Genomic DNA, 25,928 nt, shown 5'->3' on the forward strand with positions numbered 1-25,928 from the left:
CCAGCCCATGCACACCCAGCCCTTCAGCAGTAAGTCTGGCAATGCTCATTTCCTTCATGTCCTGCAAGTGAATTATACTTCGCTCCTGCTCCTCGAGGGTCTGCAGCTTGCTCAGGTGATGCTTTGACCGGTGTTTCCTTTTGATTTCCCCCCACACCTACTGCTTTTGCCTCACTCACTTTTGATTCACAAAGTGTTTGCTTCTGTACCTATTCATATCTCAGCTCCACTGGAATCTGGACACTTTAGCGCTTGACACAGCAACCATGCTGACAATGTCCCAACAACTGACAGACTAGATACAGAAAACTATCATTACCACAAGGTGACCTTAACATCCAACTTTGCATTTTTTTAAACGAGTAATTACAGTGGTTACAACCACACTGGATTAGTTTCTGGTTAGACCAGATTACTCATGATTTAAAATTTCCAGATTCGTTAATAGCTATAACAGAAGTTGCTGCTTCATATCACTATAAGAAACTGAGCTTACACCTAAAATGCTTTCAGGAAGATGCTGAAGTTGGAGCACTACAGCATTAAGCCCAGATGAACAAAAACATACATTGAACTGAGGACAGAGCTCAGTTTCTAAAAACCTGTCTCATCTTTCACCCATTACTAGGGCCTGAGGCTGGGCCTCACTTTGTACAATAGGTGGGAGCTGCCTTTAAAATAAGTAGGAGACAAAGCAAACAAACAAAAAAACAAGACACTTAAGTAAAGGAAAAGCTGCCTGGATGGCTAATAAAGCACTACTCATCTGTGTATTTTCACCATTTAAATATTATTTTTTAATAATTTTTAGCTGCAGTTACAAAGTCCAGTTCTTGGCCAAAATCAGCATGTATTTTTTTGCTAGGATAAGGAGACACCAGCACATTACTTATCTGGAGACAGCGTAACTTCAGCAGTGAAATTAAGAGGAGAAATGTCATAAGTCTAAACTTCAGTGGTCCCCAATGGTGAAAGCAGTAGCAGAGAACCATTTCCAGCACAGATCACAAGGTTGTATTGAAAAGCAAGAGACAAGACAGCAACTGAACCCTCTGTTGCCACCTGGGGCAGTGAGTTAAACCTCACAGCCTAGAAGAGCAATAAACTGGCCATGGCAAGGACCAGATTTCAGATGTTCCATCAACTGCTCTTAGAAGTACAAAGTATTTTTGTCTGTACAAAGATCAGAGGGGCAACAAATCCAATCCTCATCCTTTGCAAGGCTAAACTCATGGTAGGACAATTTCCTCATCTTGAAACATTTAGCCTAGCAGAAAGAAAAAGCAAATGGGTGGTGGATGACCTGAAGATTATCATTTACAGTTTTACATCAACCTCAAATACTATTAAAACAAAACAACTTCTATTCCCTTCTTGCTTGGGAAAAGACTGGGACCGTTCTGTCTGTGGTTGTGGACTGTTTCAGTATTATCCAACTGCATAAACGAGACTAGTGTCAAAATTAAGTTTTAAATGGCTTGAGGTTTATAGGAATTAAAGAAGGAAAAATTAAATTTGAAACTCTGCTTGTTTACTAGCACTAATTAAATATGCCAGATTTCTGGGCAAGCTTCCTAGCCTGTGGCTACTACGTTACTGGCTTGTAAAACAGTCAACAAGTGCACGAGTACAAAGCACAAATACAATAACAGAGATTTCGTGTACAGTCCTGCCCTTAGTTTATAAAGAAAAAAAAATGCACTAGAACCAATCTGTAACTATAAAGACCTGTGCTAACCCTCTAGACTATATTAGTAATATAAAAAAAGGGCCAAGTCTACAATGGTTGCTTTTGCAGAGACAGTTAAAAAAAAAAAAAAAAGTAAATACAGAGAGAGGTAAAAAGCAATAAGCACAACCAAAATGAACAGGAAGCCTTAAAAGACCAGTTTACTTCTAAAAATTCCATGCTTCTGGGCTCTGCTCTCAAATAATTTGCTATTAAAAATAAAAGGGAGTTTTTGCACTGCAACAGAAGAGGTAGGTCTGATTATTCACACCACAGAAGCCACTCTCCTCACAAACAGATTTTATTATTATATTGGAATTCACCATAAAAGAGGTTTATTCTAAGGAGCTGGAATTGCACATTTAATGGGAGCATGGGCCATACTGATAAGTGTACAGTCCTTTACACTCCACACTTTTAAGACAGGTAATATCTTTGCGTTCTACATTTTAAAGAAGCCAGGGCAATGAGCCCACAGTCTGTGAGGAAGCTACAAACCCACCTGAAAAGAACAAACTAAAGCCAACTGAGAAAAAAAAGGAGCCTCTGGAGAGAGAACAAAATGCAATGGTACCTGCATCACTCCCAGGTAAGGAGGGAAAGAAGAAGGAAAGCTCTCTTTTACTTTCTGTGGCTGAAGCAGCCCTTTCTACAAAAGCAGCAAGCAACTCTTAATGAAAAAACACTTGAGGACAATTTGCTGCCTTGACAGCTTTAACATGAACAGCCTTTCACAGCAATTCAAATTAATGTGTGTTCCTGCTGTACAGTAGTCTTGCTCAGCTTTAAGGAAACCAGGAATTATGCCTCAATAAAAATTCAGCCACGCCAAATATTCTGCTGTAAAAAGAGGCATAAACATATAACCCTCCAGTTTCCAGAATCACGTACACGAGGCAAGGGGAAATGATATAAAAATAACCAGGTTTTTGTTTACATCTCAGATTGAGAAGAGCAAATCCAGAAACTAAACTGCTTCCACAGAGGCATTGATTTAATTAGCCTGCATAGCATGCTTTATTTGTATTCAGACCCCCTGACGTACATTGATACAAAAGAAAAAAAAATACATAGTGCATACACACAAAATAATTGCCTCAATTTTTTTTTTTTTATGCCAGATGCAGGTAGGAATTCTCAAACATGCTTTCATGGGTTCTTCCCTACACGCCAAGTGATTCTTTTATAATATACACTAACTATGTATGTTTTCAATTAAAAACATGACTGGATCTATTGGATCATATATTTTTGCAAACCAGCCAAAAACCAAACACAAACTGAAGCCACGAAGGAATTTCTGGAAGTACAAACCATACAGCAGTTCTACTTCTGGCAACACGAATAATCACCTCTGCTTTTGGAACAAAGCTAGAACTGACAGCAGTGCATAAAAACATGCTGTCGTTCAGCAATGAAATAACTACAGCAATGAACAGTACTCAGAAATCCTAAAAAAAACCCTAACTGGTCAAAATCTCAGCTTAGCAAATAAGGACAAAATGATGAAATAACAGCAGAACACTGGCTTCTTACTTTTCGATAACTGTTAATCTCAATTTTGGGTCTTACTGTTTAAAAGGATGACAACATCAGTTCCTCAGAGATGTGAACAGTGGATTCTCCTCAGGACACAAACAGTAGAAGGGAGGGTGACATTTTTGCTTAAGGTAACAAACAGGACTATTAAGAATGGGCTCTCACACTTTTTTCCCCACTGTATTTTAATCCACATTAGTACACACTTTGATTGCTTGTCCTTCCTCACGTTAGATTTAAAAGCCAAAACACCCCAGAATTTTGGGAATAAATACAGCTCAGTTTGGCTTTCACTTCTTCACCACAAAATAACTTTTCAGGCACTGCCCAATAATAAAAGCATGTAGGAAACAAAAGTATCCTCAGACAACTTCAGAACACAGCAACAAAGGGGCAGACTTCTTTGCAACAGGCTACTCAACTGTGCTTCAGCTCCAGCATTTGGCATTTCTGATGTTCATGGCACTCTTGATTTACAGGTTCATTATAACTTCATTTATGCACATAACCTGTATGAGGCCACTTTTTAGTAGGGCAGCATCACCTTGTTTTATTACCATAACCTGTCATTCAGAAAACATTAACTCTTTCTGGTTATGGATAAAATTGTCATTAAAAAAAGGCAAAGAAGCAGATCACACAGAGCAGCCCAAATCAGCCTGGGAGATGTTTTACAACAGATCACTTGCAAAAACAGCCGTCACGTTTTTAAAAAGTTTAGGAGAAATGAAAGCAGTTAAGTCTTTGGGGTGATCACTTTCCAAAGGGAACTATTTTTCTACTATAAAAGTGAGCTATTTGAAGAACTACATAAGATTACACTCTTGTTTGATATTTGCATTCTGCTGGATCCTGAAAGTGCTGACCAAAGTTGTACATAGGGGTAACAAAACCACAAATCCTGATCTCAGAATTTAAAAGCTGCCATCAGGTGGCCAAACTGGAAGCAAGGAGCAGCAAACAAATGCAAGGATTCAAGAAACATAAACATCACTTTTTATCCTTTATGGAGAATAACATGGACCTGACAAAGCCCAGATGAGACTACTGTTTTAATGTAGCAGAACTGGCTCCTACCAAGGAGTCCTCCTGGTCCTTCCACAGCGTGCCCTGAGCCCCTGCAGGATGCACAAGCCCAGGGGCTGCTCTGCCCACGTGCATGCAAAGAACCACCTAATCTACAAATTCAATTGTGTACACTCAGGAGTAGTGGCTTGCTAATGCAAAGGAAAATGTATTTAATTTTTCCCTGTATGTCAAGTACCTTTGTACAAAAAAACCTGGAGAATTAGTACACTGAAAGGAAATTAGAGACAGTGGAGTGGTAAGAGCAGCAGTGCATAACAACGTAAAACACAATAAACTGCACAATAATAAATACTACAGGTGTCTGACATGCAGAAATGCAAGTGCTGAAACTGAAAATCTAGGTTCAAACACGATCTGTAGCTCACGCTGCAAGCAGTGTTACATCAGCTGCTTCCTGCAGGTCATTTTAACAAGTACTATTCTGATTCTAAATGTGGGAAAGCCAACAGTTAATACCCTGTTCTGAGAGCAGCATTTTACATTTACACTACTGACAAACACTCCTCAGTTATGCCCCTGCGAGAAAGGAAAGTAATATTGCATTCATTTTAAAAAGCAAAGAAAGTACGAGACACAAACTTTAAGTGGACTTCTCAAGGCCACAAAGCCAAGTAGAGAAGTGAGATATCTTTGTATACTAATTAAAAGGCATTCTTGATGCAAACAGATGATACCACACCAATTCCCATTAAATTTTATTCCTTCCAGTACCAGATCATCTGTAGATCTAGAGAACTCTTCCTCTCTGAACACAAAGGTTGCTTATTCTAATGGTTCTCTACAACAACCAAACAGATTAACACTTCTATTTTTTTCCAAAGACAATAATAGATTACGAAGAAGTAAGGTCAGACAACTTTCCTGCAAACCTTTTAAGTCTACAGTTGTTCAGGACATGAGAAGTCATCTTTTACCCCAGGCAGGAGGTTATTTCCCATCAGGTATGAAGGTGTGTAATCTATAAAACATCCCTAGTATCATACCCTCTTCTTTTTAGTTGGTAAATATCAAGGGCATTAAAAACAAACAAAAAAAAAATGCTTAAGTCTGCTATTTTTCCAGGTTGCTTTGTTCATATAATTACATAAATCAGAACACATATACAGTCCTGTGTTCTAAAGCTACACAACCATGGGGTACATCTAAAACAAACATGTGAAAGAGACATATTCCTTAAATATGAAATATAGACTATTTTCTCAGAGGACAAGATACAGAAAAACACACCAGCAAGCACTAATTTGTCTCACTGATCTATCCCCCTCAATAGCCAGAGACTACTTTTAACTACACTGACTCAACATAGGAATCTGAATTGTATAAATCAATGTCTCAATCAACATTTTGTTTAGGAAGAGTTAAGGGAAGAAAAACAGAATGTAATCATTTGCTAGCACAGTGGCTCCAGAGGTCTGGGAGCGTGTGCAAGAAGAATGGAGCTGAGTGTGGGGAGGGTCCATTATTCTTTCAATAGCGTCTGGTGCTGCAAAGTATGTGCTTGCATACTTTCCTACTGGAAAAGCTTAAGTCTTCAGTAGCTCCTTGGTCTGGGAAAATGGCAGGCACCCAAATACTAGCCCAGGGATCTAGGAAGGAGATCTACCTGAAGAACAGTGTTTTTCAAGTGGCCTTAGAAGTGAAAAAAAGGCCATAAAAAGAAGTCTCGTTCCCAAGGGATTTTACTCCTTCTGTCTGGCTGCTGTTTGTCAGGTGCCATTCCCCACACACATCCCCAGCACATTCTAATGCAAGAATGGAGAGGGGGCCTCTCTGAAAATAATCACACTTGCTGAAAGACCAGCCCTGCATAAATACCTCTCACAACAGTACAAACAGAAATCAGACTTCTCGCACGATACTTTAGTTGTAATTTATGGCACCGCTGGCCGTGATTCTGTTATTACTATTCTACCTGGCTAAGGCTCAAAGTCACAGAAGTGGGAATTTCAGAGGTATTTTCAGAAATGATGTAGCTCATTTGAGGGGGAAAAAAACCAACAGAAAAAATATACTCAGTTCTACAAATGCTGTACCAATGCACCAGTGAACAAAGCTATATATTACCCATACATGTACACATGTATGAACACATGTATCATAGAGATGGGACAGAGTAGTTAAGGACACACACATGGCCTTTGAAATTACATTTAATGCTACTCCTTGGGAATAATAAAGCAAAGGAGGGAAAAATAAAATCAAAAGGAATACTGAAAGACAGTCTCTCTTGTGCTCTTGCAAATATCACCAGCTGCTGGACGATTAATATGCAGAAAAACTAGAAGTTGAGCTTAAATGTAAATTTCCCCGATTTCTTACTGGTCTGCTTCCAACCCTCAGAGTTTAATTAAAGTCCATCAGCCAAATTTTTCTGTCTGAAGGCCCTAAATTATTCCCTTTTTAAATCTCCCTGTACTGACTGACCCAGATTTTTTAAACTCTTGAGCTTCCACTAACCTAATTATGAATACACACACAGAGTACATTTTTTAAGAGGTTGAAGAATTTCAAGATGATCGACCCAAGTAATACCAACAGCTGCTGCTGGCCAATATGCAGGTACATGCAAGTCATACTTAGCATGAGTAACTGGGAAAGATAACAGCATTCTGTACTGCCAGTTCACATATCAAGATCTAACAGCCACCTCCTCTTAATTCTCAACAAAGTATATATTTGGTGGCTGGGCAAAGAAAGTTCTACAAGAAATCTCCAAGAGAAGTGGATATGAAGTTTTACTGCTTGTAAAAGGAATCTCTATCTAATCTTCCCTAGCTGGGGAAATGGTGCAATAAATTTGATGAAGAAAGGAAGGATTTAAAGGCAGAGAAAATTAGGATTTCTCAAAGCAGAAACACAGAGAACATGCTGCCCTTAGGAATAGATCTCTGCTATTTACTCGATCTACTGGAAGAACTCCCGGGGAGCATGTCTTAGCAAGAGAAAGGAAAGTTTGCTATGCTCTTCATTTCCTGTGTAATTCCAGAAACTGCCAGCACAATGCTGTTTGGGGAGAACCACACTACAGCTATTCAACAGGGAATTCAGCATTGTATTCTGAATGAATGGAAACATTCTGAAAGATATATATTTGCTGCGGATAAAGTAGAACGTGAACCCAGTAAGGATGTGAGCCCACATACACCTTCAACCAGTTAGTTGTAAACTTGGACTCATTCCATTATGACTTTTGCAGTATTCTTAGCAGTACGAAACATCACAGTAAATTACCCAGGTTAGAGTTCACAGTAGCCACAAAGTAAGTGCAATAAATCAGCACTAAAAATATTATGCAACTGCAGTTCAACTGATACCAAGTGTAGCTGATTTTAATGGAGAGGCTATCTACTTTTATGTATCCCTGCAAGTTAGTGATTTGGGATCTCAGTGACCAAGATGAAGGAAAGGTTCTCCAAAATCTGGATTTCTTAGAATAAACTACATGAACGGTTCCCTGCAAAAATCCCAAGGGTATTTCCCTCCTGCCCACTGCAAAAATCTTCTGCTAAGCACGACGATTTAAAGGATTTAAAAAAACGCACCAATAACACAGAACAGTAAGGGAACCCCAAACTCTGGCTGGGCTTGTGAGCCAGGACCTCAGCCCTAAGCAGAATCAGACCTTTTAACTGAAGAGGAACAGTCACATGCCTCATTTCACCCTTACTTTGCTTTAAACTAGGCCGTTTCCTCCCCCCCCCATATCCCACATTGGCTGATAAATTCCCCAACGGCGGGTGTTAACTAACTCCGCATTCCAGTCTGCTCTGCGTCATGGAGTTCCACATCCCGCTGATGAGGAACACATGGTGGACATGTGGTAGGGGAGAGCCTGACAGCGCTCGCACAAGCAGGGATAACTCCTCTGACCTTTGGCTTTTTTCTCTCCGTACCATCCCAACCGCACAATGAGGAGTCTGTGCCCCTCTGTCACGTCCTGGTCATTCCGGGATCACCGGACACAAGCTGAATCCCTACGATTTCAACAGGCAGTTACACTGAATACACATTTTGGCTGAAAAGCAAGCAACTGATCATTCTGTGTCTCTGCCCTAATCAAACCTTTCAGATGACCTTTTAGACCATACAGGTTACACCTGGATCAACTGGGGTAAATGTCACAAAAAAACAACTGATGACGGCTATGATTCCCCATCAACTCTGTGAAATAAGCTAACTCACAGCCTTGCTAAAAAGTACACAGTGGCAACTGTATTAAAGTATTAAGACATCTTTCTAAAACGAACAGACCATTTGTCATCTTTTCAAGACCCAAGCCTGGCTTAGAGTAACAATGAACTTCAACTTCAGTGCTGTCCAGCCTGGTGACTCATCCAGAGCACTGCATTTACCAAGTCACATGGACTTGAGGGTGTCCAAGCAATACAGTCATCCCTTCCTCCTTTGAAACCTCTGAAAAGTAAAACCAAATCACAGGCTAAGTGCTGGTCTGAGACCGCAGCAGACAGACAGACAAATGACTAATGACAATCCACACAACATACATTTACCGACGATTAGAAACCAAATGCTGAGCCTCACACTCTCCGCTTTTAGCCTTGTGTGTGCTATAACACTGGCAAGAATCTTGCAGTAAAATGAAAGCCATTGCCAATAAGCTTTTCTATAGCTGGATTCAATAGAAGTTCCTGCTTCTATTTCAGATTCTAAGATTCATGACCTCTTACCTGTACAAGCTGTCAAGACACAGCATGACCCTCCTTTTGTAAATAGGACCTGGATATGCTGTGCATTCCTTTCAACCCCCCCACCAATGAGTGAATAAAATAACATGGCACCAGCAAAACAAAACCCTGTGGAAGCAACAGTATTGAAATCAGTAATAGCACAACGTTCTTTAAAGTATAAAGTCAAAGTCTCACTAGCTGCTTTTATAGTATGTTCACATTTATTGTACAAGTGTAACATATATAAAAGCATCAAATTAAGAAGTTTGCCTAATATTTGGCTACATTAATTTTAGAAATAGTAAATAATTTAAAAAAAATACTCCGTTTCTGAAGTTGAAGGCTACACTCATCCTCAACATATTTAACAGAAAAAGCAGAACAAGTTGAGCAAAGTTTAAATGCATAATAAAAAGGGCAAACCTTCTGAGAAAACAAATGCCTCATATTTACAGCAGCTACTCTTAGTGAACTGAGAAACTTCTAAACAAAACCTAAAAGGGCATCCTGAGAACATCTACTCCCAGCTCAAGGCTCAAACAACAACTCACAGGCCAGTATCTTTTTCTGAAATGTTCAGCAAAATCCTCTTTTCTGAAGAAATATGATTAAAGCTGCACCAACATTTTTAAAGTGTGGTTATAGTCTGAGAAGTTAGTGTGTAAAAGTCACACCCTCTTATTCAATAGACTTAGTTCCCCTGTTTTGATTCAGTCAGATCCGCTTGCTTTACTGGCTAAAATAACTTTTTACAACTTTCTAAATTCCTATTAGTACTGTGAAACCAATTCAGTTCTGGGAAGGGGAACCAGATTCTTTTCTGGCCTGTGCATCTGCAAAAGGATTATTACCTAAATCAACACATACAATTTCTATTTTTGTGACGGGGGAGCCAAAAAGCACCTCACTTATTTTCTAGATGCTAGTCAGAAAACTTTATTTTTAATTATGAAAAGAGCAGACCTGGACTAACTGCAAGACCACATCTGGACTGACAGAAAAGACATGAAGATCTGCACATGGCTCTGTAAAACTCATATTTTAGAGAAAAAAAATATATATCCAACAACTTTCTATGTCATTCCTCAAAATACCATTTGAATGCAAAGGGAACTCAGTGTCAGACAGGGGAACACCACCAAAGCTAGGACATGTGTACTCATCCTGTAGACAGCTCAGACCAGCAAAGAGTTTTTGCTCCCTGGTCTGCCCTGAACTGCTCCTCAGAATTTTCCTACTGAGTTGCATTATTGCATCCCCTGCTCCCTTGCCAGTGGCACTGCTTGTGGGGACATCTCCCTAATGCACAAAGTAAAAAGAACCAAGTCTTTAAAGTCCTGCTGTTTAATCTCTTAAAAGTAATGACACTGGTTTTGACACGTGGCTTATGAAGTACTCGACCATTAGTCCCACTGGGGGTAAGTTTGGGGCGGTGGCCCCTTTATCCAGCACAGCTGGATCTGGAAGAGGACACCTGACCATGATCTAGCCTAGGATGCTTTCCACAGTGGAGCATCTGCCTATACCAGTGCCATTCCCAGCCTTTCTCATGGAAATAGATTTTAAAAGAAAAAAAAGAACCACCACAGGAGTGGCAGAGAATTTCAGAGATGCCAATTTCCCAAGGACAGTTTCAGAGAACAGAAACACTAAGGAAGTTGCAGTGTGTTTATATATGATCTACTTATTTTAAAACAAATTATCAGCAGGAAAAAAAAAAAAAGCAATATCCCAAGGCAACAGAAAGGAAATCAAGTGTATCAAAGCTACTTCTGAACTCCCATTACCTACCCACTTGGCAACGCTGACTTTTGAAATTATACTACACCATTCATTTTTACTCTCATGATGCAAAGGGAGAAGGAAGAAAAAAAACTCCCCCATCCTACCCCCCTCTTATTATTAAAATATCTTAAAAACAGATCTGCATTGTTACTTCAAGGTTTCTAATGTTAGTACTGTATATATTTATAGATGAGGTATTCCTTTCTGTCTGAAGCACATGAGGTAATAAGTAGCTGGGATTGTCACGGTGATTTATTAACATATTCTCTAGGAGAAGCCCTGCACCTGCGTCTGTGCAGACAGAACACCCACGAAGGCTGAACTCACCCTTACACAGCCCACAAGATCTTAAAAGGAAATGCTCCAAATTTAGACCTGCTCCAACAGGTGTCTTTTACTGTCTCACTTTGCATGACCATAAATATCAGAGGTGGAGCAAAAAGCTCCCTGTCCATTGTAATCGTGCTTTGAAAACAAATACCTTTGCCCCCTCCCAAAGCAGAGGCAGCAGCTATGGAATTCTCATCATTTCCTCACTCCTTCATCCTGTCAAGACCCAAGTCAGAGAGATGTCACCGGCAAAACCAGGCTCCAGGGATGAGCACATAACTTTATTTTTTTCTCTTCAAAGGGCCCTAAACTGGCTCTGAAACTTCCCCAAACTGTATTTCTTTCATTCTAGTATCTCATCTTGCAGCTATTTGCCAAAGTGAATGACATGCACAGGCTGTTCATGGCTTTTTATAAGCTCTCATTACCCAAACAGGGAACCATTTCCTTGAAAATGCTTTCCCCAGCAGCTTTAGTCTCTCTAGGCACCACCAATAAATTTGTCTTCTTGGCCCATCCTGATGCACACCAAAACGTGCCTGGATGGATGTATTTGATATTGTCTTCCATTTGTTTACTAAGGGTGGATGCTACCTGTGGGACTTGTCATCTGGGTGATTAACAGCGCAGGGAAAATAAAGGATAATTTTAACAGCTGAACAGAAAGCTTTGCCAGATTTGCTCTGGCAAGCAAAGGAGCAAAATCCAGACTCTCCGCTGTGGTCTAACAAGGAGAGGCAATCCCAAACCCAAAATGGCTATCCACGACTTACAAACCCACAACACAAATCAAAACAACAAATCTGGAAAAGAAATCCTAACCAAATCTGAGAAAGAGAATAACAGGTTATACCGTGAGCTTAGAAATCCCATCAAAACGTTTCATTCCGCAACACTTTCATTATTACAAAATGCCTGAGTCAAGAGCAGATAAATATTTAATACTCAACAGGTACTCAGGAGAATGTATGTTTTCCCCTGTCCCTCCCCACCAGCTGCTCTTTTATGGCAGGAAAGTGAAGAGCGTGAAATCCAATGATAGGAAGAAGGCAAAGGTCAGGAAAAAGGTTTTTCTACAAGGATTTAAATTAGCGTTCTACAGCTTTGGATGTTTTGTCAACACAACTTCCCTCCTGTGAGGAAGGGAAGCCAAAGGCCCTTTGAACCATTTCTGTATGGGATCTAGATTTTTTACCAGTAACAAGACTCCTAGCTTTAAAGAAAAGTTCAGCTTCCCTCTTCCCATCCCTTTCACCACTCCCTCCCTGTTCCTCCTTCCACTCCCCTCTTTAAAAGGAGAGAGAAAAAAGAAAATAGAAAAAGGATCTGAAGAACAAAACAAGCACTGGAGGAGTTCTAGAGTTCATGTAACAAGACCACTATAACCCTTCAAAGGGACCATTAAAAGCAAAACAAACAAAAGCAACAGCCTCAAGACGTCTATTGTATTTTACAGAGGAATGAATGAGTGTACTGGAAATTCTCCCACCATCTTGCCACAAAGTCTGTTATTTCATCAAAACAAAGTCCAGGGATCAAGAAACAGCCAACATGGCAGCTGAAAGTCAGTCACTTCCAGTGATCCATGAAGCAAACGAGATTGGGCTTGCTTTTTTTCTTTCCTTTTTTTTTTTTTTTCCTCTCTTTGCTTTACTATGATGTATTAAAAAAAGACTTCAAAGATTGTTTTAAGCATTGCTTTTGTTTCTCACATGAGAAAGTCAGGGCTTGAGCAGGTCTAGACAACACAGTGGTTAAAACATCATTAGCTGCCAACACTTTGTCTTCTTAGAGCTCCCACAGTTGTTGCTTCCCTGGATTTGCCTCAATTGAAAATATTTGACAATTTCCATATACTGTTTTGCTTCCCTCAGAGCTTCTCCAAGGTGGCAGCTGTAAAGCACAGAGAGCACAGCAGCATCCACAGCGGGCAGTTTAATATATCAGAGGTTCACCCAGGTGGATACTGGCCCAATACTTCTGCCTGATGCTTCAAAGCATCCTTTTTATTTTCTTTTTAGCACTTAGCAGATCTTTATTCTTCTAGACTATCCTGTCATCTTTGGGCTTGGAGGGTGGCTAATGCTTTACATTAGCTTTCATAGCTGTGGAAATGTAAGAAGGACAGGGAGACACACAGATTCTTATCCCATCTGTGTATCACCAACACTCCATTTACCAAATCCCAAATAGTTATGATCAAGAAGATCTGCTGAAGACAATGTAACTGAACAGGTGCTCCCGAGGGCAAAGTTTAGCCTGCAGGATAAAGCCTGATTAATTTAGCTATAGGAATGAGAATTCTCTGGTTAGATGAACCTGTAAAATCAGGGGTCAACTGAGATCACACATGTTACAGCAATTCCTAAGTCATTATACCACAGCCACCCACTAGTGCCAGGGGAAAGTCATAAAAACAAGCTTGTCACTAACAGTAGATATAATATTCCTCCCTAGCCCAAAACAGATCTATTAGACTTCATTTGCAACAAAACACAGAACATAACAGTAATGAATTTCCTACTCTATGCAAATCAGCTGCTGTGTATGTATACAAGGTTTGCCTGCAGCTTGGTCCCTGCCCTGTCCAAGAAAAACCCAGGAAAGAGCCAGTGGAAACATGCTGGGACAGGTTCTTTCCATCACAACAGTTAACAGGGCCCACTCTTGATCACCCCCATTCTAGGGTAACCCTCAAACTTGGGCAGAAGAGGGGTCTTCTTTCCATGGGCACAGAGCAGCTCCCTCACATCTGGCAGCGGGATGTTCAAGGAAAGATTACACCGAGCTGTGGCCTACAGCACACACCAGAGGCATTTTCACAGCAGAGATTTATCTGAGAGCAGACCCCAGATGTCCGTATCCTTGACTTAAAAGGTCCACATGGATGAATTCCCTGCTCTCAGATGGCTGCCCCACAGGTGTCTCATCTCACAGAGGTGAAAGTCTGACTGTCAGCCTGGGACAGACTACAAAGGTTGGCCTTCTCAAGGAGACAGCAGAGCTCTCCACAGAGAACGTCAGACGTGTGTCTGAGACAGCTAAAATCACTGTACAGAAGACTGTAATGAACAAGAAGTCATCTTTCCTTCTCCTACTAATGGATATGAATTACACTGTGCAGGAAGCTCAGCTGCTCTGACATATTTAATAAATTCATCCAAGTCCCCAGTGCAGTTTAATGGTGGATATAACGTGGATTCTCTAATGAAACTTTTGGGGTCTGCAAAGACAGCTGAGCTTTTGTGCCTTATATGCAGAAGAGGGTCATGAAATCCTGAGAGCCCCTCATGGATACTCTGCAACTCCATCTGGGATTCAAACAATGAGACCAGCATTTATGGACATTATGGACATAGGCCTAACACTTCAGGATGTCTGAATCTTAACTGTATCTGTACTGTAGCAATACAGGCTTCATTTCAGCAAGAGTTACCTTTTCATGCATTCCTTTTCTTGCCCCGGAACTTTTCACAACAGAGGTGTAAGAAAAGCCTATCAATCAGTTGTAATGATGTAACAAATAATAAAATACTGCTCCTTGAATATTGCAAAAGCTGCTTTTCCTGTTCCCTCCTCACCCTGCTTTGACCACCACTTCTAGTACACAGTTATTTTACCCCATTCCAAGTTCAGTTTCTATTACAAGGACTCATGAGCTTACTTCTGAAGGATGGATCTTTTAATGACAAGTTCTTCATCCAAGTCAGCTTCATTAGCCATGAAGAGCAATCTTTTTCCTGTGTCATCCACTCCAATGAAGTCACGCTGCTCCACTGAAGTAAAAAACCAAACAATCATTATATAACCCCACTTTAATGCAGGTTGAAAAGACAAAGGGGACCACCGACCACCCTCCAAAATATGAAATATTAGGTTTCAGACTTTCCCAGCAAATCAATGAATTTAATATTTATGGATAACTTTTCCAACTTCTTTTCAGTCAGGGTAGCTGATATACATCAAGACATTCAAAACACTGGCCCTGCAAGCTTCTTGCATCCTTTTTATGAAGATGCCAACTACAGGTCCTTACATGCAACATTATCTTGAGCTATGCTTTCCTTCTTTCTCTTTTTAATTTTTTTTAAATAAAAAAAAAACCTGCTACCTTAATTTACACAACAACAAACCCAAGGCAAGCAGTGAGTTTTTCAAAATCCAACTGCTTCTTCCTCATCATAAGCCACTCCACATTGGAACTAGGTGGTCTGGAGCAGATTATGATTTCAGTTAAGACATAAATATTTTGCAACTCATCTATTTCAGATAAATACTAATAGCAATAGCAAACCTAAATCACAAACAGGCACAAAAGCATAGATTCTAAGACTTCTACCACAGATGTTTCTGGGTGAGTTAACTTGGTTTAAATATCCATTTATAAAACTGCCAACCAAGAGAATACCTAACAGTCACACATATTATTGTGGCAATCCCCATCTCCTGCAATCAGTGGCTGAGCATCAACAGGGACTTTGGCCTACTGAAATGTAAAGCATTTGTTTTTCGAACAGTTTTCCACAACATCTGAATACAGTGGTGGCAGCTTATTCTAATGTTCACTTTGTAGTAGGAACCATCACTCTGGTGGCAGCCAGATATCAATTTTTACAGAGCCACAGGCTGTACGAGAAAGCCATGGTACAGTTCTAACAAAAATCTCCTTTCTCCCACTAAATACTACTATTTTGGGCCAAACCGGCAAATATTTGATCTCCTAAGTTCTAAGCCTTTAACCACACTGGACTAACAGCATGGCCTAGAAGTAGCTAATTCTCTAAGATCTTTTTCAGCCAAACTATTTTTAACCTTATTTTTCCCAGTTCAGCCCCATCCCTTGTGTTTTACTTTTACTTGTTCTCTCAGAGTTACCATAGCAATAACCACTATCAAAATACAGTCAGACCTACACAGCTGTCAAAAGTTCTCCTGTGGCACTCTTTGATCCAAGTGATCAAGCACAGCCTCTTCAGAAAATCCCCCAAGCCTTCTCAGAAATTAATCATACAGCAGAGAAGTACAAAAATAGGCCTGAGCATGTAACACTATGACAAATTAAGTACAATTACAATAAAGCTCACTTGATGTAAAAACTCAAGTTTAAGTCTTGAAAGCAGTGCCAGTTCTCCTGCAATGGAGGGTGATGAAGTTTGAGAGTAGGGGCTCATCAACCCTCATCTCTGCCTCCTAAATGGGTTCTCCTGACAGGTCAGAAATACAACAGTGTCTGATTTTCTTCCATCAAGGTATCAACACTTCTCTCAAAGTTCAGATCCTGCCTGCCCATCTCCTGGTTGTTCCTACAGTAAAGTGACATATTACACTGCCACAGAAAAACCCTCTGCAACAAGGGAAAAAAACCCCACTTGATGAGAACAGGACCAGGTACGTGACAGACACCAAACCGGTTTCTATTGCTTGTGTGGATAGATAAGAAACAAGCAGTGAAGCCACGAGAACACTCTGTGGGGTTTTTTTGTAGCAGATGCCAGGTCAGGTTTTTCCCTGTACACTGGCAATAACTAAGCACTACTGTAAAGCTAAAAAAGGCAAAACTTACTACTAAAATCAATTATCCAGAGATACAAGAGAGCTGTTTCGAATCCCACTGGCCTTATTTAGTGAGGAATAAATAAATGGAAGAATGAATACATAACTAGTTTACAAAATCCCTTCAAGGAAAGTATGAGAAAAATGTTAAAGCTGCAGTGACAGTAACTTTAAAAAAAAAATCATTTAAAATACGGAAATGGAAAGCAGGATGTGTTTTGCCTCCTCATGATAAATGAATAAGGATTTGACACTGATATTGCAATTTATTAATTACCTTAGAAATTAGATTCTCATCTATTTCAAGGGCTTTAGCGATCTAAAGAAATCATGACATCACAAGAAAATGTTGAGCAATTTGGTGATGAGGAGAAATAAATTTCAGTCAGATTTTCTAAAATGCTTTTAAATCAAACATAATTAATTGACACTTGAAAAAAAAGACACCTTTGTTCAAGATTCAGTATCCCCACCCTTTCAATTAAAGGGAGAGAATTCACACGATGCAGCCTTCAAGACCACCAAGAGGTCTTCTGGCAAACACAGGGAATACCAGTGATGACATGCCTGCTGCTTTCAAGACAAGAAAAATAAGCAGGAAAGAGTCACCATCCCCATCTCTTCTGCCTTTCTTTACACACAGAAAGGTTCAGACACTATTTTCCACACAATCCCTTGCAGGCCATCTTGAGGCACAGGGCTCCACTCTGGGAGTCTGAATTCCTGACATTCTCTGTTTATTTGGGTTACTGCCATTCACTAGCACTTCGGTGTTGTGTTTTTTTCTATGGCCATGCCTTCCATTGCTCAATTAAAAAAGCCAGTGAGATGATTATTGTCAATATGTGATCCCCTAAAGATAAAAGCCAATGAACTTGACCCTGTAATTTGCAGCTGAGTCAAACATTTCAGGAAATCATCAGCACAAATTGATAGCACTTAGCGCTGCAGTTAATGTTAATTTAAGAACTGTTCCTTTTATCACAGTTCTTGAATGTTCAATAATATCCATTTCCTAACACAAACATTTCCACAATACAGTGCAAGTACACAGAAACATAGATGTGTCACGATTTAGAGACAGAGCTAATAGTGCCACATACTATGAAAAACTGCCTAACATATTCCACATTAGTATCTTGTCTTCAGTTCCTTATAAGCTTCACCAAGTTTTAACTGTCTGGGATGAAATTTCCAATGCCAGATGCCCGCCCTAAGAGGAACATCTGAGAAACTTCAGTGAAAACCATTCAGCTGCTTCTAAGGCTAAAGAAAAAAGAGGGTTTAGCGTAATTTGAAATAGTTTGGTGGCCCTTCCCTGGAAAAGCTCTTACCAGTCTTTGAAAACCTGCAGGTTCACATGCTCTACACTTCTCTAGACTTGCCTTTTTTACTTTTTATTTTCTGTGTACTCTATTCTTAATAATAGGTTGTTCCAATGCCTCAGCTCCTAGGACTGATCAAATAGCAGGTGCTATCTAAAGCTTTCTGTGGTACGTGAAAAGCACACAAGCCACGAGGTTCCACAGCCACGCTGTGATGCTCTGCTCCCAGGGAAAGAGCTTAATCTGCTGCGTTTTTGCAACCTGTTTTTTACAAGGAAGTAAAACTCATAAGCTCGCAAGGGTGAGGGGAAAGAAAAACAGAAAAACAAGGATTCTGCCAGACAGGCTGGAAAGGAGAGAAAGCAGTCCCTGAAAACTAGTGGAACTGGGACTGTCTGAAAGGACACTAGACCACAGAGACAGGAATTCGAAGAAAACAGGTGACTACAGGTAGATAAATGAAGCAGATCAAGACGAGAAGTCAGAAGCAGAAGAGAGAATGGAACTGGCAGTGAAAGAAAAGGGTAATATATGACAAAGAGAAGCTGGGCTCTTGACAAGGAACCTTGAGGGAGGAAACTAAGCAAAGAGAACAAGAATGGAGGCTGGTGGTGGTAAGAGGCCAGCACGGGAAGAGAGAGGAAGATTAGCTAGGATGGTGTTGACAACAATGGGGTACATTCGGTCAAGTAGGAACGAAAGGCAGAAGGGTCTGGTGCTCTCTAAAATGTACTGCCCTCCTTCAGAACCTGGAGAAGAACCGAAAATTCTTGTCTTGGCACTCCACCGCTTTAAACCAATGACTGAGAAAGGTCTGGTAGGGTTCATGTCTCATCTGAGGCAGTTTACAGAAAACATATCACCAGTGCTGTCCGTGAGAGCTCAAGTAGAGTAGCTTTGGGCAGGAGACCTTAGCACCAAGCCCCACAATAAAACACCATGGGTGGTAAAACCCTTCTACTTAAGGGAATTTTAGTCTTTTCAAGTTTGGCCTTTTAAAAACCAGAGAAACCATACACAAATTTTAACAAGTGGTGTAGGAAGACACATGCTATGAAGTCAAGCACACAGACATAAAAACAAACAAAAAAAAGAATGCACGTACAAAGTGACGTGTTTATATTTGCAGAGAGTCTTCAGATGATCTTGTTTATCCTCACAGACCTCCTTGCCCCCACCCTGTGTGCTCAGAGCTCACTTGCTGGGCAGCTCTATGATGTTTAACCACAGACCCATTAGTTTACAGCTCCTGAATGCTCAACTCTGTGGCTGTAGCAGGGCTCTTGACAACGTTTTATGTGCCATTAGCACTTAGATTGCCTTTTCAGAAATATGGGGGTTTAGAGCTGTTTGAGAGTCCAAGTACTAAATGCTTTCAGCCCTACTAACCTTGCACTTCGCTCCAGAAAAATCTTTTCATGCAGAGTCTAAGCAGCTTTCTCTTAAAACACATTTCCTCCACTTTCAGACACACACGTAGTCCAACTGTTGGCTTGCATTTCGCTCCTCTCTCAAACAGTTTGAAGCTACACTTTCTTATTCGTATTCCTGTAATGCCTCTGAGCTTTAATCACAGACCAGGACCCACTAGGCTGGCAGTAATCTAGGCTCAGCAATTTAACATATATCATTAAAAGAAAATGAGAGGTTTGGTGTGGGAACAACTGTATGGTGTTTAGCACTTTCAGCATGTAAGTAAAACGGGCATAATAGCCCTGCTCTGCCTTACAGCAGTGTTGTGAGAACAGATACATTAAAGATTACAAGGCACTAACTAAGATAGTATGGTAAGAGGGACAAGATAAGCATCTAACCAAGTCCTTGAAATCAGTGGGAGTTTTGCCTAGCAAGAGGCTCCTGGATGTGATTTCAGAAGAGTAATTCAGTACGTACCACAAGAGGGGAGAATTTCTAGAAGCGTTTGTTACCCACCTAGTGCTGGTCAGTGGTAAAATTCCCAGCTATGATCTGGCTGATGCTTCATGCTCTTGAAAAACCTAACGGTTTTAATGCTCATATGTAACAAAAATCCAGGGTTCCATCCAAAACTCACTGAAGTCACCTGGAGCTTTTCCCTTAACTCTTGTGAGCTTTGGATCAGAGCCTGCAAGATTACACGAGTCTAATACTTAATTCTGAGCTGGAAAAAACCAAGCCACACCCTCATCAGGGAATCTGAGGAAAAATAGGGCATCTGTACCTTTTTTCTTTCTTTTGCTCTGGGACTGGTAACTAAACATATCATACATACCAGTGGTTTCTCTATAATTTACTACTAAATATGTATTCCTATCTACATACCTGGCTTTTTCTTCCCTTTCTGTCCTGGTACCACTTCTGTTGGTTCATGAGTTTTCTTCATCAACATGGAGAGGGTAGCATCATGTGTCCGAAAGAGATCCACAACTTTATATAAATCAACATCTGTGATCAGATCGCAGCTCAACACCAAGACATCAGTCTGTCAAAGAAGAAAAAAAAACCCCACACCCTTCAGAGATACAAATTACCACATATGGATTAGCATTTGAGGACCCAACAACCAAATACACACGTTAACTTTTTTCTTTTTTTTTTTTTTTAAACCTAAAGAAAACACAAGGTCTGCCCACACCCTGCCAAAAATATCTCCTGGTTTTTACCAGTGTACTTTCCTTGAGTCCTGCTGTTACTGTTATTTGGTTAATGCTTATCCAGCTCTGGACCATAAAGAATATGTGACCATCTAAACTGTCCTCGTCTGCTCCTAAGGACACAGAAGCCATGGTTTTTCAAGACTGATAGGAAATTCTGCTGTATTTTCAGCTACTTTTAGTTATATAATGATGTAGAAAAGAAACCTTTCTGAAGAAATCTTTTTTAGCTGACTTAGCATCTGGCTACAAACCACTGAAAAAGATATTTAAACTATGTTATTTTATCGGGGGACAAAAAAAGCAAAGACTATCTAGGATGTGATTTACTCAGTAATTGCACTGCCATGGTGGGCTCAGTTTAGAAATACATTTCCTAAAACCAGCAATACCCTATATAAAAAAGAAAAAAAAAAAAAAAAAGAGGAAGTTAGGTCCTATTTAATAACAGGCTTGTATTTAATTTTGATCTCAAAGGATTCCAAAGTCCCTTACCAAGTATTCAAGAGAACTGCCCACAGATCACAGAAACGTTGTCACGTGCCAAGTGAGACATGGCAGCTTCACTACAGTGCACACTATCAATATAATCTGGCTAAAAACCCTTACTTAGAAAAAAATCTTCTGTATTTCACGTGGGTTGTGGAATATACTGCCAAAAACCTACTGGTTCAGCAATTACTTTCATTTAAACTAATCCTAACATAATATTTGTGCAGCATGGCCTACAGAAAAGTAGCAAGTTACCACTTTTTGTTAATGATCAACCTTCTAAATGTGCCTCAAGAAGACAGTGTTTCTTCCGTGACATTTACCATTTTCGCTTTCTGTGCTACCATTTACCATGGTAAGCCTCCCTGCAGAGTGTGACGTGGTTGCCTAGCTTTCTCTTTCAAAAAGTCAATATTTAATAAGAAGGGCACTAGAAAACGCTTTGTAAAACCTGAGTTAATCCATGGAGGATCAGCAATTCTGCTTCTACTTTTTAAAACTAGTTTAAAGTAAACTGTTCCAGGACTGACCGCTCATTACAGAAAGGTTTATTATAGCAAAGCTTGGTTTACAGATTTTATCCAATACTAGGAGATTTCACATTGTAGTTGAGACTAACTCAGGTCTGGAATTTACATTATTTGACAGGTTCTCCTATAAATGCTGGGCAGTTTCACGTGTTTACCAATAAGGCACTGGAATTCATCATGTCACAAACTGTTGGAGCTGGATTTGGCATGCTGTGCAAAAGGTCAAGCTCTTCAATTTTCATGTGATTTCTCCCTACTTTACCGAGAAACACCTGGCTGCTTTACAGGAAGGAACAATGTGCAGGTTGAGAATTTTACACATTCAAAACCCGACTTGCATCACTCCTTTTAACATACTTTCAAAATGTGTATTTTATATTAAGAGTTTTGCCCAGCAAAAGTGCTTTAATTACCACTTCTCTAAAAAAACCAACATGCACACACTGGAAAAAAACCCAACAACCTAATCCACTAAAGCAAGTTGCCCAGCACTCTGGAGCAGCCCTGGTCCAACATTCCAGGGGTGTACAAAGAAAATAAGAAAAAAATTCAGCTTGGTATGGAAGTAAATCTCCCGCTTCACAACTGTAAACTGTGAAGAAACACATATTAAATATCCTGGAAAATCCTGCAAAATTTTCAGATATTCTGTTTTTACAGGAGCACACGTGAGTTACGATATTTGTAGAAAAGGCCAAAAGGTATTCAAGACACATATAAATAGACCTGTACTTTTCAAACTCACTCTGTAGAAGGAAGAGATTGCCAGCTTCAACTCTAAATGCATTCACTCCAGTGGTGAAAATAAGAAGTAATAAAACGAGACAGGCAGACCCTCCAACAGTTTCGTCCTAAGGAACGAGTACCTCGGCTTGTTAAACAAACCTTGTAATTATTTCACATCTTACTAAATGCTTTAATCCGCCACTAACGCAAAAACCCAACAAGCGTTTCATAGTTCTGACCAGGCTCCTGGGTTTTCTCTCCTCGCTATAGGACAAGCCTTTTGCAAAAACTGAATGCAAGACCCCTGAGGAGCATACGGGAACAGAACCACCAAATGTCTGGTTGCCATCTGTTCTACCCATTTACTCTCCCAATATGTAAATAAACGTCAGTGAGCGCAGGGACCAGTGAAACACACAGTTGCTCTGTAAAGCCCACATTTCTGCCTCTCCTCCTGATGAGCAGAGCAGTGGCCTCAGAAGCACGCTGAGAATACACCATGAAAGGCTCTTTTGGGACCTGACAGCCTCCCCTTTGAAACACCACCCCCCTCGTAAATAAAGCCCTCACTGTCTAATGGATGCACTCTTTTTTTTTTTTTTTTGCCAGTGTACAACTCCTGAATGAATAAACTAATGGTTGAAAGAAAAAATAAACCGTCCTAGAACCTTAGCAGAAGTGCGTGTTTTTCTTTACGTTTTTGGGGTGGGCGTAGAAGAAAGAAAATAAATGGTAGAGCTTGTGGGTTTTTTTACATATATACATGCCAAATAAATACAGTGCACCTTTCCCAACAAGCCACTGCTACAAAGAAGAGAAGTACGCACTTACTACACGCACTCATGTGCTAACAAGGGGTATGTGAACATACTTGACTTCATGAATTATGCAAACACCTAAGTACACACACACACACACATACATCTCTTAATGAAATACATGTAACAATGATTACATCAACCCCAAACTATTATACAAACAGATGATAAGAATCAACATGAACTGATTAAAAAAAACCCCAGCAAGCACACACCCCAAGCAGAAGGAAAGGAAAGGAAGGAAAACGCACGCACAAATGCACGCTCAGCACTCATTACAACCAGGGGCAGGACAAGGCAAGGGTCTTAACTCAAGGAGGACCACCTAATGGATGGGGCATGGAACAAATGCTTGGAATTTCTGGCATTTTCCTGCTCTGCTGAACTTCATTCGTGCCATTTTGTCTACTGCTTCAATGGCAAAGAGGAGCCCTTGTCACAGACTGGGGGGTTCTACCACTGAAGCTGCTGTACAGAGCAGGTGAAAACGCCATCAAGCATCATAAGTGAACAGCAAATGACTTTGGGTTTGGGAACACAGGGAAACACTGCAGTGCTACTCATCTGGAGGCAGCAGCCTTACAGAGCCATGGAAAAGACAAGGAGAATATGATGCTCCTTGAAGAGTCACCTAGGGCGTCAGTAATCCCGTTTAACCTCAGATTTACAATTTAGTCATTCAAATTCAAAATGTAGATTCGGATACTGATCAGTGGAGAAAAATGGGGTCCTGCAGAGACCATCCCACCCATGATCTGAGTTTCAAGGAGACAATTCTCCATCCCTACTGACGTTATGAATTATTGGAGTTCTGGGCTTCCAATCCAGTGATCACTCAACACAGAGAGTTCAGTCAAGTACAGGCACATGGCACTTAAGGCCCCCAAATCTCCACTCTACCCTTCCCACACTGGCTAACAGGACTTCACCAAATGTTTCTGAACTATAAAATCATCAGGTATTATGAAATAACTTACATACTTGATCAGGATAAATAAAACAGCGTAACATAAACCATCAAGAGATTTATACAAAATAGAGAGAACAGTAAAGAAAAAACACTGAAAACCAACATGTCAACAATTATACTAAACCAAGCACAGTATGGAAAATCTACACAAAAACAAGACTAAAAAGCACAATGTTTCAAGAACTCAGTTCAACCGATTTAAAAATAGAAAACATGTTTTCAATGGAACTAATTCATACCACAGATCAAAAGATGGATGCAATTATATGGTGTAATATACCAGCATAAATAAAAAGCCTTGGACTTTCTCACACCCTGCATACAAAGGCAATGCTAAAAACCCTTTTATATTCAGCAATTATTGCTGGAGCCCTTATGATCAAACAGGAGATGTCAAGGTTACCACAGATAGTTGGCAGCAAATGACCAATTTTTAGTGGTATTCACTATGCTTTTTCTATCAAGTATAGACAAGGGCAGGACCTCATAGCCTAAACTGCTGATGGCCTTAAAAACAGCAGACCAGAAAATGAGAAAACATGTGTTGCAAAGAAGCCTCTAATATGAACAAAATCAGCCTCAAGAGAAAGAGGAAAACAAATGTCAGATTGCATTACAAACAGAAAAGAAGTAAGACATCCACAAGCAGTAGAACCAGCTCCTAACAGAACTGAAAATGGACAAAAAGTTGAAATTAAAGGCTAAAAATTTCCAACTGCAAATTATTACAGCTGAGACTTTGACAGCAAAAGAAAGAAAATCAAGAGATTAGACTGTTCCTACACTCAGTCTAAGTTAACACATGCACAAACAGAGAACTTTGCATCACTTCCTGCGGTGTCACCATACAAAGAGGGGAGAGAGGAACAAGTTATAATTACTGCTGGAATTAAGACTGAGTTTTATACACAATGGCCTGGAACTTCACCCACATGTTGCATTAACAGTGGGTTTGTGTGTAATGCTTTTCATTATTCTAAAGAGTGGAAAGGGAAAGAACAGTTTGGCTGTGGGCAAGCATTTTGATTGCTTGTTAGCGTGCTTCAGGCAAAGCCAAAGATACCTCACAGCAACTGCATTACTCACCACTCTTCAGATCAGAAACTTACATCCAAAGCTTTAGAGAATCCCTTTTTATCTCAGTCTCCATTAAGAGCCCTCCAATTTCCACACCTGTAACCTCTTTGAAGCTCTGTGGCTGTTGCTGTAACTGGAGCAGGGAACCTCATTTAGTTTTTGATGTCTGCAGGATCTTGTTAGCTACCAACTGACATGGCTGCCTTTGGCTGGGAATTCCCACTCTGCTTTTGTAACGTCCTCGATAGCAAAATTCAGAAGAAAATCATGATTAAGTACTTTGTTAGCAGACATGAAGCATTTACCCACTCTGCTCTCACCTTGCAGCAGAACAAGTTTGCTGTAGACCAGCACCTTCATAACTCTTCTGATGGGACAATTGAGGCACAGAACGTCTCTCAATCCAAAATCCAGCATCAACATCTCCTCATTAAAAGATAGAAGAAATGTTGTTTGTTTTTTTTTTTTCTTAAAGACAGCGTGGAATGTGAAAGAGGAGTCTTAGAGGCTTCTTTTTCCCTTCTTTAAAAAAGATAAAACAGAAAAGTCTAACATGGGAGCCAAGGGACTCTCTTCTAATTTCTTGGATGGCCCTGAATTCATCAGTTGAGGATATCTTAGGGCAATGTGAATGCCTTCACATA

At 40.2% G+C, this 25,928-nt stretch overlaps 1 protein-coding gene across 1 annotated transcript in view; it reads right to left on the reverse strand.

Moving 5' to 3' along the window:
* Window positions 1-25,928, reverse strand: part of EIF2B3 (eukaryotic translation initiation factor 2B subunit gamma) — a 95,971-nt gene that overhangs the window by 56,583 nt on the left and 13,460 nt on the right. Inside the window, exons 3-4 of the mRNA XM_050306911.1 lie at window positions 20,340-20,499; window positions 14,825-14,936 (exon numbers count right to left, since the gene is read on the reverse strand). Of these exons, the coding sequence (XP_050162868.1) occupies window positions 14,825-14,936; window positions 20,340-20,499 (272 nt within the window). The remainder of the gene's footprint in view (window positions 1-14,824; window positions 14,937-20,339; window positions 20,500-25,928) is intronic.

This window comes from Myiozetetes cayanensis, unplaced genomic scaffold, assembly GCF_022539395.1.
Source record: "Myiozetetes cayanensis isolate MyiCay16 unplaced genomic scaffold, myiCay2020 scf12, whole genome shotgun sequence".
NCBI lineage: Eukaryota > Metazoa > Chordata > Aves > Passeriformes > Tyrannidae > Myiozetetes > Myiozetetes cayanensis.